At 40.1% G+C, this 14782-nt stretch overlaps 1 protein-coding gene across 2 annotated transcripts in view; it reads right to left on the bottom strand.

The window, feature by feature from the left end:
- Positions 1-323: 323 nt before the first annotated feature.
- The window catches only part of ankrd33ba (ankyrin repeat domain 33ba), a 20414-nt gene continuing 5955 nt past the window's right edge, over positions 324-14782 (bottom strand). For both annotated transcript variants that reach the window (XM_015028327.1, XM_015028329.1), the window contains 5 exons: positions 6267-6396; positions 5734-5874; positions 4108-4249; positions 3311-3509; positions 324-1743 (listed from right to left, as the gene is read on the bottom strand). In XM_015028327.1, coding sequence (XP_014883813.1) covers positions 1198-1743; positions 3311-3509; positions 4108-4249; positions 5734-5874; positions 6267-6396 — 1158 coding nt within the window. In that variant the 3' untranslated portion in view covers positions 324-1197. The remainder of the gene's footprint in view (positions 1744-3310; positions 3510-4107; positions 4250-5733; positions 5875-6266; positions 6397-14782) is intronic.

Here is a 14782-nt window from a genome sequence, read left to right as displayed (position 1 = left end):
GGTTGTTTGAACAGTTCAATAATCCAAAGCAGTGAACTGGTCTGAAATAGATAAAGCAGGCTAAAACGAGCTTTTTAAACTCTTGTATTAAGCCAAATGGAAAAATGAAGCCTGATGGACAAGTGTGTGTGAACTAATTTAGATAATTTCACATTCATGTCCATATAATGACTGTATAATGACTGTATGTTAACTTTTTTGACGCTCTCTGTGTTGCAATTAAGTTCTGTTTAATTATCTATAAACAGGCAAAACAGCACTGCGGGTTGACATAAAAGGTTACCTCTTCTTACTTTCAAATGCAACACATATTGGATCCAATGGTGGTGAGCAAAAAAATGTTTATTTCACATCATCCATACCCTGCATACCCCAACGTCACATATCTCTCATTGCATAATAGTTTATCTGAAACATAAATTTGGTTTTGTCTTGTAAACATGTGGAGAATATTTAAATGTTTTATTTGATCTTATTGCTTTACAGGGTTTTTTTTTCCTCAATAATTCCACCTTGGACTCAAACGTCAAAACTAGAAAACGTATGCAAAGCAATGTCCGCACTGAATAAAAATACCTTCGAAAAGCAATCATATCTCTAGTACAAAATATATATGTATGTATTCAAAATACATTCAGACTAAGGCTTTGAAGCAGTAAGCATTCTAATATATATATATATATATATATATATATCTCCTGCAAATGCATTTAGGTCCTTGTATTTGTGTTTCAATTTCTCAGCCGACACAAGACGCTTAATCCGTAAATGTTTCAAAGACATGATTCCAGAATATTGCCATCCAGGCGATTCCCCCTTTTCGAGGCAGGAAGAGATGAACGTGTTTCTGCGGTAGGAGAGGACGTCTCTTCCTGTCGTCTGCTCTACAGTGTGCCAAACTAAAAGTGCATTGCCGATGCGACAACTCAACAACTCGCGACTCATCGAAGCAAAGTGTTGGCCGTCCATTTGAAAGCAATAAATATTACAAAATAAATTATCTAAGTTAATGTGCCAGGTGTGCTGGGTGAGTCTCTGACCACAATAAAGCTCTCAAAGTAGTGTGTAAGTAAAGTGTCTCGACGTCTAATCTATTTGGTTCAAAATATTCCATCCAAATCTTGCTGGCTTCGTGACCTGTCCAGGTGTTGTTGTTGTTGTGAGGATTTGAAAAGAAGCTTCCCTGAGGTAATTGTATTATTTCCTTTTCCCAGCTGCGATGTGTCTCCTAGTAACAGCCTCCAGCCTTTTTCTCTCCGCTTCCTCTGCCTTCCTTCTCTCTTCTTTCAGCTCCTTGTAGCGCCACTTGGGGATCTGCAGCAGGTTCCCCCCTCCGTCTTTGGCGCTGCTTTTCCTCCTAACCGGTTCCGGTTCATAGGTGGTGGAGGGGGCCTTTGAAATCCTCACCTTGGGGATGCTTAACCCTGGCCTGACGCTGCTCCTCCTCAGCACCATGTGCAGTGGCAGCAGGCTGGTTCTCCGCAGCTCCAGGGCCTGCGTGTGAGAGACCGTGCCCAGGCTGGAGCTCCTGTGTCGAGGCACCGCTTTCTGGACTTGAAGGCTCGACCGGCGGTCCTCGGAGTTCTTTGCCACCAGGGTGAGCCGTGAGTTTTGGAAAAGTTTGCGGTGGCTGTCCACCCTGTCGGGGTTGGCGCACAGGAGCTCTTTGGCACGCTGCTTGCGGACAATCTCTGGGACTGCGTAGCGACGTTTGCCCACGCTTGGAGGACTATCAGGACACACCTGAAAAAAACAAACAAAAAACAAACAAAAAAAAAAAAACAGTGTTTTATGATTAGTAGAAATAGCTGTACTGTACGCAGAATAACACAGCACCAGTGCAGAAGCATCAGTCATAATTCTGGATGTTCTTTTTTTTTAACAAGGCTCAATTACTCTTTTGTATTTTGCTGTACCGGTAATCCTGCATGGATAAACTGCTTATGGGATAATGACGGAATTAATTATATCCTGTCATTAATAAGAACAGAGAAATTATTGATAACACAAAAAGATAAATCAGACCAAGACTCATCCATTAAAGTCTAATTACCTCAATACTTTAACCAGGCAGCAGGAAAACATAAATTTTGAAGGCATGCTGTATGTATATCCTTCCTCCTTATGAGCTAATTGCGCCACTTATCACTGTTTTTAAAGTGCCAAGGAAACATATCGAAAGCCCTTGAACTTTTTCTTCTTTTGTGACATTGCAACATCAAATTTCAGGGACTTTTTATTAGAACGCAGAAAATTAATGTCAGGTGGAAGCAAAAATTATTCTTTTTTTTTTTTTTTTTTTTAAATCGTTTCCAAATAACAATGTGAAAAGTGTGGCAAGAACTTTCATTCATCCTGCTTGGTCGATATTTCACAGGACCACGTTTCACGTATTGCTTCAAGTACGGCCTCTACCAGCTACAAGCATCTATAGAGACCGACACTTTTTGGTGATTCATATTTGCAGAAAAGCTTAAGCTCAATTAGGATTGATGTTATCTGACCAGTGCAATTTCTACATGGTTTGTGGAAATCTTTAAATAGGACTTTTTATTGGCTGCCTTTCAACAATAGCCTTCCTCTCTTTGCTATAGTCTTTTTCAAAGACCAGATTGGTAGACTGCATAAATAATATTTATTCCACCAACACATCATCTTATCTGAGCTGTGAATTTCTGCAGCTCTTCCAGAGTAACCATGGACCTCTTGGTTGCTTCTCCCATTCATCCTCTCCTTACCTAGCCTTTCAGTTTGTCTGGGTAGTTTTAGATTACACGTTACTCCTTCCATTTCTTAAATAAATATTGAATACTGTAAGATGTTCAAGGCTTGTGGTACTGTAACATGACCTAATCCTGTTTTAAACGTCTTTCGAAAAGTTTTCCTGAGGCCTTTGCAGAGCAGCTGTATGTGTAAACCGAGTTAACTCGTTTTCTCTGTTTGACTATTTACTAATTAGGCGACTTCTGAATGCAGTTGGTTCCACCGACATTATTTTGTGGCATCGGAGTAAAGGCAAAGTAAATGTACAGCACACCGGTTCATTTTTATTAGTTTAAAAAAAAAAAGCAAACCATATTTACATTCCACTTTACAGTTATTCCCTGCTTCGTGTTGGTCCGTCACATACAATCTAATAAAACATATTGGAGTTTGCCTGAGGGGGCGGGTGTACACTTTTGTAAGGAATCGTATGACTTTAATTTGAAAACTTTTGCCATTTTTGTGAGAAGAGAATGTAATAAGGACACAAGACTGTAAAAAAAAACTAGACACGTCGACGAGATGTTCTCATAATTTAAACACTCACGGTGTGACACGCCACAGCAATAAAAGGGCTTCTCATGGCAGTAGTGACAGACACCAGGTGGTCGATAACGCCTTCATCCTCGGGGTTGGTGACATTTGCGATGTTGAAGACGTTGCGCACCGTGTCCGAGAGGCGCTTCAGACAGCCGCGGGTCTCCTGGGCTCTGGCCACCAGGGACCCCAGTGGGGGCCACTCTAGACTGAAGGGAGTATATTTTTATCACAATCCACAGCATCATCCACACCAAGCGATTTATACTTAATATAAATGCATTATATAGACGTTTTCTATATTACATGGTCTCCTTATAGTTGAGGATTCTGTTCTGTGTTTTGTGTCTTTCGGGCCAAGCCCAGTGCGTGTGCGCAAGCACCAAATAGTCAGAGATTCATCTGGTGTCGTTTCTCCTAAAACTGCAGTCGCAATCACTTCTGCAAAATCACAAAGCTAAAGAGCTGTCAGCACAGTTCAGTTTATATATAACCATCTGGCGCAGATTGATGTTCTTCAAAATAAAGATGCTGATTTGTAAAGCTTTTGAAATACATTAAGTCAGCTCCTCGAGGGAATAAGAACTGATTTGCATTAAGTTCCCCACAGGTTTTTGATGGTACAACCCTGTTGAGTTTGAAAGAAAATATACACCAGGCAGTCAGACTTTTTTATATTCTTTCTTTCTTTGCTTTGAGTCTTGCATGCATCCATAATATTTTGTTTGTACAAGTGAGCTCCTCACTTTGCATTCGCTGCGGGAGAGGAATTTTTGCAATATGACAGAGTTTAAGTGTGCGTTTTACCTGTATGTGTCACAGTACTGGAAGGGATAGGGCCGCTCCATAAGACGTGTCATCACCCAGGCCGTTTCGTAACGACCCGTAAACAAGGCCCATTCCCTGGCAGTCAGGTTCCGACCAAAGTCCCTTGCATCCAAGGAAGCTCCTAGGGGAGGAAGAGGGAGAAAGACGAAGCTCAGTGGACAATACTTAAACTACAGTGCCTTGCAAAATTAATCATAACCCCTTAAACATGTCACAGTGTTATGTTGCAACCGCAAACCTCCGTGGATTTTATTTGCGAGATGGAAACCTAGCACTACATCAACAAACCTTCTCTGCAGTGAAACACGGCAGAGGCAGCATAATCCTGTGGTGTTGCTTCTCTGTGCAATGTAAATGAAAGCCGGTCCAAACTGCTAGGGCGAAGAATGGAGCTAAATGCAGACGATGCAAAAAGACTTGGAGGTGGTGTGGAGGTTCTCCTTCGGTTACAAAACTAAAATTAGAGCCAAAGCTACAAAAAGGAACGTTTAGCATCAAAGTTTTCAGAATGTAGCACAAGTGGCGCCGCTGGAACATGGGTCGCCTTAAATCATCATTCTCAGAAAAAGCGTAAGTGATTAAATACTCAAGCACACTGATCCCTTTTCCAACACAATTCTTCGCAAAAAAGAAGAATGTATTTCAAGATCTCCAAGTTCTAATGGTTAAGAATGACGTGCTCCATTTTCCTCTAAAGTCAAACCGAGAGAATGAGAATTACATTCGTCCCCAGCTTTACCATTTTCCTCTTGCAAGCCCAAAAGTCAGTGGGATATGCTATCAGTACAACCTCACTAATTAGAACACACAAAAAAAGAAAACTCCAGGCATAGTCTTCACAAGACTACAACAACGTCTTCATTTAGAGGCTTCTTCGGCTCCACCCAACTGTAGCCATCACCATCGATAATGACTCTTTGAAAAGCTTAAGATGGTGAAAGCTGCAGCAGAATTCAAATTCAGATTCATTATACATTTTTGAGTAAAGTTTCAGCAGCTACATAAGCTGAAGAAACTCTTATTATTTTTGCATCTACCCAAGGCTGAGAGATACGAAGGGGAGTTTTGTAAGGCTCGTGACTCATGTTCACAGCCACATTCATAAACACTCTCACAGCACTGATTATTAGATGTGTACAAAATGAAATCTAGACAGTAAAACGTTCCCAGGCAATGTTGTTCTGGCAAATTCCATCAGCACTCGTTTTAAAATGATCTGCAAAATGTTATTTTCGTCTCTTTTAAACGTATTAAAAAATATTGTTCCAACTGGAATAAGAAGTCTAGTTCAAGGACCAGACATCTTATTCAGAGGGAATAAAAAAGTCAAGTAGTTTATCCCATCACAGGTTTAAAGATATAAATGTCGTAATTATGGATCACCTCAAAAACATATTGAGTTCTTAAAGTAGCAGAATCAGATCATTCACTTTAGGAAGCACTTTGGCAAGACTTCGCTTTTGCGTTGCTGATTATAACCAAGGATCAGAATTTAAGGAAGACAATATGAAGAAGACAAAAGGCCATCCGCGTCCGTCTTGGTCAGAGTGTGCATACATACGAATGCATATGTGGTTGTGTCAGAAATATACGTTCTGTGCTCACCTGCCATCATGAGCGAGCGCACACACTCCACCCTGCCCTGCATGGAAGCTTTCATCAGAGCAGTAAAGCCGTGACAATTTCTTCTCTCTATGTCCAGCCCACAGTAGTAGTTCAGCAAATAGTTGGTGATTGTTATGTGGCCTTTAAGAACAGAGGAGAGAAAATAGCAGGTTCCGCTTACAGATATCAACTGACGATATATAAAAATGTTCATGTCTTCTAAAGAGGCTGGGGAAGTGCTTGACGGGGCCAAAAATCACATTTTGTTTGCAGTGTTTTTGCATACGAAGGACCTGGGCCAATATGGACACCGAGACAACACGCTTATCACTTCTGTTCTAGCCCGAGTGGCGCTAAAGCAAACGAGTCTGCGCATTTGTCTGTGTCAGCATCAGTGCCAAAGTGCCCATTTGTTGCATTTGTGCGAGCATGTGTCAGACAGTGCTGTGACGCAGGCCTGGAGTTATGTGTGTGTTGATGGTTTGTTAATGTGAAACCAACCATTCGCTTGTGCGTTTGTGTCTGCGTGCTACCTGCTTGCGCTGCGGTGATGAGAGCCGTGTTTCCCTCGCTGTCCTGCCAGTTGACGTCCAGGTAAGGACACTGAGACAGCGCTATGACGACGTCCACGAATCCTTGGTAACATGCCACCACCAGCCCTATCTGAGGCGACAAAGTGACAGGAGTAGAGGAGAACACAATGGGGCGGGGGGAATAGGAAGGAGGAAAGGCTAAAGGTTACAATCAGCAAAAAAAAAAAAAAAATTCTGGAGGTGAAGCAAAGCACAAATGCTGACTTCCAGAGTGTCGAGAAAATATAATCAAGGCTGTATGAGAGGTAGTCACAAAAGACAAGAGGACCTTTGTGCAGCTTCAGAGAAGCAATGTCTCTGGTTAAATCTGGCATCTGATGTGCTTTCACTGAGAGACCCCGAGGTCAAAGGAAAAACAAGTTGTGCAACCTCGTGTTGACATGTACTTTCATGATGTGTTTTCATGCCAGTGCCAGCAGAGGTGTCCTTTTACACGTATGTGTGGACAAACGTGTAAATGTTTGTTTTTGACCGAGGATGTCTGAGCACGGTAACCTGGGAAACTCCTGTAAAAGTTGTCCGCTCTCTGGCGGGTAAGTGGTCACCGCGGGAAATCAAAGTGGGCTCTTAGCAGACGCCCAATAGCTTTACCGTATACTTTTACAGACGTGCCTGCAGAAATATTTTCAGTTTGATCTTAAGAGTCAGTATAGGATTTCTGTCATGACTCGTGGCTCGCTCTACGAAACACTTGCCTGGTTTGAAGGTCAAAGGTAATGAGTGAATGGATTTGCTGAAATTAATGACATGTTGACGGCCTATAACGTCATATCTTAAAGACTGTGGCTGCAGGTAATCACAGTACTGTAGATGCCACTTTGAAGCAAAGTGAGTCATGCAGAGTCGATGTGTAGACACATGCAAAGCACTTTGCAAAATCTATGCAGCGAGCACTTTAAACGGTGTAAGTACAAACTTTACACAGGCAGTCAGAAACATTCAATATTCTCCAAGTAGTTTCAATATACAAGCATTTGGAGAACTTCCAAATTTTGTGCAATGCTTCTTGCATACGATGATTTGACCTAATGTGTGGACCTACAGAAAAATAAGCTGTAGGGAGACTTCATGTTGGTGAAGCTTACAAGACTGAAGGGAAACTGCAGTGGATATGCTGTCTGCAAATGTATCAAGTTGGAGAAAAATCAAAAAGCGTACTAAATTCAGACACGTGATTTGATCACCGTACAACCCCAAAGCTCAATGTATATTAATTGGATTTTATGTGACAAACTAGTAAAAAGTAAGACACGATTGTGAGGTGGAGCAAAAAGGATTTCAGATTTGTTCTGACTGTCAGGATTGTTTGTTTTCTTCCATTTTCCTTTTAACAAGCTTCTTTGAGTTCATGCTTCGCAGAACTTCGTACACCACAAACGCAGGTGTTTGGAGGCAAGTCTCAACCAGCTTTGCCCACCTGGAGACTGAATTCTTCACACGAGTTCAGCAGAATGGATGAAGAACGTCTGTAAACAGGAACACTGAAGTCTCACAATAGATCCTCAATTGAATGTATCACTTTTATTTCAAACAATTTGATTTGCTCTTAAACAGTACCTTATAAATCTAGCTATTTCAGGGTTGCCGCCCCAGTTTGTTAAATGCAAATGCACACCACACATTTTTAGACTTTCATTTGCAAAAAAATAAAAAATAAAAAAACACAAAACGAAAGTCTGGGATTATTTTTGTTCCACTTTACAAATATGTGATGAGGTTTTGTTGGTCTAGCAGGTAAAATTCCAAAATGTCAAAAAAGGTCAAAGCGTGTGCAAATATAAAGGATCTGATAATTCATAACAGAATTTTGTCATCTGGTTATGTTCATCTGAAACGTCCAAGTGAAATACATGCTTTATGCCCTACAGATGATTTTTTTTAAGACAACACATTCTGTACGATTCACCTATAACACAACCCGAACTGCAAACAAGCAAGAATGTCAGCCAGCAGATGATGTAGTAACTGTAATGTCAGCCCGAGGGCAAGGATTCACTGAGACTGCTGGACAGCTTGGAAGACTCTCACCTACACTGGCACAGTTTCAAATAATTCTGTTTAGACACTCTCTTGTCTTACTGTCTTTCACACTTTCACACCAGCACACACAAACACACATGCTTGGCAGTCCTCCAGCCTTGTTGTGATGTACTTAAACAGCATGCCCTGCAGCACGTCTAGAGCAATCTCGCTCGTCTGCCTTCATTCTGTTTGCCTGTGAATCTCTCTGACAGACACACATGCAAGTATGTCACCTTTTTTTTTTTTTTTTAATCGTTTTCGGTCTGATGAGTTCTACTCAGCGAATTTCTCCTGTCACAAGTTTTTGCACTGTACAGAACACAATTCGAGACAACACTCCCATCCCTAACCCCCAAAGCCTCCAGCAACCCCCCCTCTCCCTCCTCTCACAAGAAACGCAGCAGATAAATCAGCGAGGAGTTCAAAAATATAGTTTGTTTACACCAATATTTACCAGCACTTTGTAAGAAGAAACTGAACTTTATTTTCTCACAATCTGATATTAAATTAGACTAAATCAAAAGAAATCATGCAAGATAACAGAAAGGAAACTGTAGATGCTCACAAGTAAGGTTCATTCTGGTCCTCATTTCAGATACTTAAAGGATCCAAAATTCAAATGTATTAATTCTCAGAGGAGACGAATGTTGTGGCGCAAAATACGTGTACTGAAGTCTAGAAAAAAAAAAAAAAGAAAAATGTGAAAAATGCTGGCTTAGGCTGGTAGGAAAGTGTCCATATTTACAGCAAAACAACATGGGGTGATAGGCCACTCAGCAAGCAAGAAGCAGTTACTCCAAAAGCAACGTAAAAAGACAGGTCACAGTTTGCAAATTCACTATTAAACAAAGGCCTTAGGTTTGATCTCAAGAAACCTGAACCAAGACAACACTCATTTTGAGCATAATGGCCATTGTTACATTAGATAGCATCATGAGGTCAGACCACTAGGAAGTACTGGAGCAACATTTAAGCATTAACATCAGCCAAGAACATAACACTTTGCAGCAACTAGGCATCCTAAATGGACGGTGATGCTAAACATACTTCCACATTGGCTATCATAAAACTGAAAGAACCAGTCTGCATCTGGAATGAATATTATGCCCAAGAGGCACAAATACATGGATCAATACCAGCCTGATGTAAGGAATGAGAGGAGTGACAATAAACAGGAAACAGGTGTATGGCAGGAACAAAAAAGTGAAAGCACTAAAAAAAAAAGTGCTTTGTTCTGCACTTCAACATTTCTCGTATCGTTGAAAACGGAAGATATAAAATGCCTAATAACTACAAATGTTGCTAAAAGATTAAGGAAAAGGCTTCCAAACACGCCAACTAATAGATAAAAGTATTTCTAACACACATGTGCGTGTTGATCCACCAGATGCGATATGAGCTTATCTCGTATCAGATCTCTGCTGAACTTAATTAGGCAAATATTGACTGGTTCAGATAGTTTATGATTTTGTCACTGAACCTATTCCTTCCATAACTCTGATCTAATTCCAAGTTCATGGGCATGGTCCTTCTTCTTCTTCTTCTTCTGTTTTTTACTTATTACAGCTTTCCTGATGATGCTTTTACTGCTTAGATGTGGTTCACCATTTTGGCCAGGCTTTGTCATTATTGTTATCACCTTCAGCTTTCAGTGGTATTAGAACTCTTAGATCCTCCTACATATTGTGGCCTCAGACTAAACAAGTTGTAAAGCAGCCTCCCGTGGGTATGTTTCATCACTGATCCTGAACACAGTCTATCACGGCTGCCAGAGGGCAACACACTGGGTACATCATGTACAGGTCAGCAATCTATCACAAGGCTAGAACAAAGAGACTGAAAACAAGCAATTTTACCTACGGTCAATCTAGTATCACAGTAGCAACTAACTTGAACCTAAATTGAGTGTACGACTGAGTGCCTCTGTAATAGTCCCAGTCAAGATTATTTTTTATGACATTACAGTGCTTCGGAAAGCAGCGAAAAAACTGCCCATAATTTGAGCTATTTCATCAAAACCATCAGCTGATACCAGATGTTCAGAGATCGCTGAGGCACCAGGCACTGTCACACTATGGAAACGAATAAAACCCCACCATCTGCCTCAATGCAGATCTATGCAAATGTATATATATATATATATATATATATATATATATATATATATATGATCTTCTTTAAATTAACAACATGCATGCATTACAATGTGTGAAACTATGGGCTGAACAAATTATCGTCCCATACACACACAAAGTCGTAAACACACTCACTAAGTAATCTGGGGAATATCCAGAGCTTAGAATAGAAAGGCTTAGTTCCATCAGTCAGAATGACACGGAGAGAGGGGGAAGGGAGGAGGGATAGGAACTTTGCATCCACATTTCATGTTGGGATTGTTAAACTACTTGCAAAAAGAGTGAACCAACACTGGAGTTGTCAAATACTAGTTTAGCCCAATATATTTGTTAAAAGTCCACACATACGGGTGTTATACGTGTTGTAAGCACTGCTCCATTTCAACTGGGGCTGAAAGCGGTTTGAATGGGAATTTTGGGTTCTGTTTGTGAATTCAGACCGGCGTTAAATTTGGAGTTGTCGGATTGTAAAGGCTGAGTAATGCACGGTGCCAATCAGGTTTTATTTGCTCATATCGGTAATTTGCCCACCGGTCTTGTAATGACACTCAGGAAAACTTAGCAAATTGTAAGAAACAAGGGTCGGTTTTAATAGCACTGTCGGATGCATGAAAATAAAGGCAAAGGCAAAACGTGCTTGAAAGTCCTGCTGATTGTGCTGAACCTCCAATCCGGAGGAAACCAACCGCTTGCCTTGTAGGCTTCTTCCTCTGCCACAAACCATTCTAACTTCCTCCTTATTTTCTAAATCAATCAATTAGTTTTGTACGCGTTCAAATTAAGCATCGGTGAGAGCTACGGACGACTAACATCTCTGCAGCCTGCATTGTCCAGTGACTAGAATGTGACATTTGTTTCAGGAACCGCTCTGCAGGGGAAAAAAAAAAAAAAAACACTCCACGTTGTCCTCAATCACATACATCAGTGGCACCACTGACACAAATGCACCAGGCCACATTTCTGTCAATACCACCCCGTTAAATGTTTTGCTTTCCGCAGCTGAGCTCTGAGCTTTTACATGGCCATATCAAATCTGATGTGTATGACTGTCGCTTTGATTTTTCCACTTGTCTGTATTTGCTCAGAGCATTGTGCTCGCTACCATCTGCAGTGCCAGATTTCTGTTTCTATTTGCCCATGCCTCATTTGTCTCTTTTCCACTTTGCCAGTTGGTTGATTTCTGTGTTGGTCAGCTGATTTTCAGGTTTGCAGCACAAGCTGTGGTTTGGTTTGTCGCCTGTGGTCTCACAGCTCAAGCCTGCTGTGTCAGTTTTAGTATCAGTCAGCATGAGTCACCTAATATCAAAGTATTAAAAAAAAAAAAAAAAATTAAAAAATGGTTGTGTTCTGATGGACGTCTCTGTGTGTGGGTAGCGGGGTGGGGAAAACAACATAGAAGCTGCTAAAAAGCTTGTGGCCTAATTTAAGCTGATAGCTTTCTGTGTTTGTGTGTCTCCTGTGTTTTGATTAGAACATGACAACCTAACAAACTGAAGGAGACAGTGTCTTAAACAGAAGCACATGTGCCTGTGGGTGTTTACCATTCCGCTTCTCCCAGATTATCTGTATCCATTTATTAAGTTTTAACATATGCAAATATTGGTGGAGAGCAAAATGTCGCACACTGAGTTGAAACACGGTGCCGGTTTGCCACAGTTAGGGCGAAGAATTAAAATCTGCTCTGAAGTTTCATCAAAAGGATGCCCAAAAAATAGTCTTCGGTGCCTCCTCTGCATGTCAAGTTTCCATCACAACCGTAAAAGTCGAACTTAACACAGACAGCATTTGTTTTATTTATCGCATTGTCACTTTTTATCCTTCTGTCCCAGAAGGCATTGACTTGTGTAACTAATACTGCACACCAATCTGGACCTGGGCAGAAACTCAGTAATAAATCCTAACAAATAACGACTTTATAAAAGAATCCGCTGAAACTCTGGCAACTTCACAAAGTGTGAGCGTTGCATTTCTGGAGTGAGAAGTTTTGGTTGGAGCGAGCCAATTAGTGCTTTATCTTTTCATTGTTGTTGCTCCTTCTTAGTGTTTATTTATTTATTTATTTATTTATTTATTTATTTATTTATTCATTCGCCCACTGGGTCCGGTTAAAGCAATGCAGGATTTGCTTTTTTTCACACAAATATTTTGCTGGTTTGTCAGCATGTACAGTACAGAGAAAATGCATGAAAAGCCATAGAAGCAATATATTGTCACTTGTGCTTTTTAAGACACTTAAAACTTAGTTCAGATATAAGATCCAACAGAATGGCACCATATGGATAAATCTGTAAAAACAAAATAATAATAATAATAATAATAATAATAATAATAATAAAATAGGGGTGCCAGCAATCAAACAAAGCATCTTTCTGGTCCTGTTATTGAGAAACTTCTACCACTAACACCATTAAACATTGTTAGTTACATCAGCTGGTACATGAGTCATTATTATTGTACAAACTAATGCATTCAATTGCGATTCAAATAGTTTTTTTTCAGATACCATGCTGTTTAAATTATGTGCATGCAGCTATATATAATGTTTGATATATATATATATATATATATATATATATATATATATATATATATATATACACACACATATATATATATATACACATATATATATATATATATATATATATATATATATATATATATATGCTACCTAATACAGTGTGCTGCAACAGAGACATCCATCCATCACCGCTGTGGGATTTATGGCATTACAATGCATGATTGGTTAAATTGCTCTAATAGTACCGTACTGTGGATATGTAACGTGCTTACCCAAAAGCTATTACATATTATCTGAATCAAAAAAAATATATATATTCAAAAATACGATGTCATGTCCAATGCGTACGTTATGTGCAAGTGACAACCCAAAGCTCATAAAGGATGCGAAGTTAGACTGAAAATGGGAAGCGATGCAAGTTTGTCTCCTTTCCCTAAAATGAGCTGTCATGCATGAGTGCATGCACTGTCACGAAAAGATTTGTGAAATGTTTCAGACTGTGAACGGGGGAGGGGGTTGGAGGGATTGTTCAGATCTGAATTATCCCAAAAAAAAAAAAAAAAAATACAAAATAAAAACTAGGACTTTTTCTTTCAAAGCTTGAAGGAGGAAGTACTTGTTGAGTCAACACCCTTTTTGAGCAATAAAGTGAGCCACGGCTTGACATAGTGTCTTTCCTAATGGTTCGGTGACCTCAAGTAAAAGCACTGTGTTAAAGCACAAATCCAAAACATTATGTGTTATAATGGTGTAGCAAGTATCTGTTATTCTGATGCTTTTTAGATGGTCTTAGGAAAAGTACAGAAGAATACGCACCGATTAATTTGATCTGTAATTTGCACGTGCATATACCAAGCCCGAACAGGTAGGACGGTGAAGCAAAGGCAGGAACTCTGAAAATATTTGGCAGGAGATAGCTTAACATGTAAACTCGGCAAGCTTGGGCCTCCTTGGGTAACGCTGAAAGATTTGTTGCAGGTGAAAGGGGGAGATGGAGGGTGTGATGATTCGACATGCACTTGTGCTGGAATGAGGTATCGTGACTTCGTAAAGTACTCGCAGCTTAGGGATGATTTTTCTCTCAAAATCTTAGATGGTAGAGTGCTTATTGCACAAAATATTATACAGTCTTTTCATATTGAGTGACATACGTCTCAACGCATGTTTGCCGCTTGATTTAGCTGGGCTTTCTGATTCAGCAGAGGCTGATTTTGGCCACTTCACAAATATGTTCCTGATTTGCCAACTGTGGCTGCAAAAGTGTTACCTTAATAAGACTGAGTGGCATTCCTGTTTGTGACTATCAATATTTCTGTGGCTCAAAATATTTCAGAAATCAATATAGTTCTGTGTGGCATGCAAGCAGAATGTGGAAAATATGTGATCATTTCTTTTAGCCATCTAGCCAGCAACAAGTGTGGGAGGAGGGAGGAGCAGAGGGGAAAGATCCCTGATGCACAGAGGCCTAGTTATAAGTCAGTGGTTACCCAGATATTTTACCCTGTATCTCATTAAAATGCCTTTAAACCGCAGCATCAGTATGATGGAACATTTTCAGGGTTTTGAAACGTGTTTTTATAACTCCGGTATATATCTCAATAACCAGCCCATGCCTTGTCCTTCTCACATCCTTAGACAACGAATGTCAAGGTTGCACATGACATTCGTTGGATGTAATAAAATTGTCTGACCGGATACTTAGCAAAAGCCTGGAAACAAGTAAGCAGTGGTGGGAAGTAACAAAGTACAAGTACTTTGTTACTGTACTTAAGTACAGT

This window comes from Poecilia latipinna, unplaced genomic scaffold, assembly GCF_001443285.1.
Source record: "Poecilia latipinna isolate Pla-1442-1.1 unplaced genomic scaffold, P_latipinna-1.0 Scaffold120, whole genome shotgun sequence".
Classification (NCBI taxonomy): domain Eukaryota; kingdom Metazoa; phylum Chordata; class Actinopteri; order Cyprinodontiformes; family Poeciliidae; genus Poecilia; species Poecilia latipinna.
This window is presented reverse-complemented; position numbering and strand designations above follow the sequence as displayed.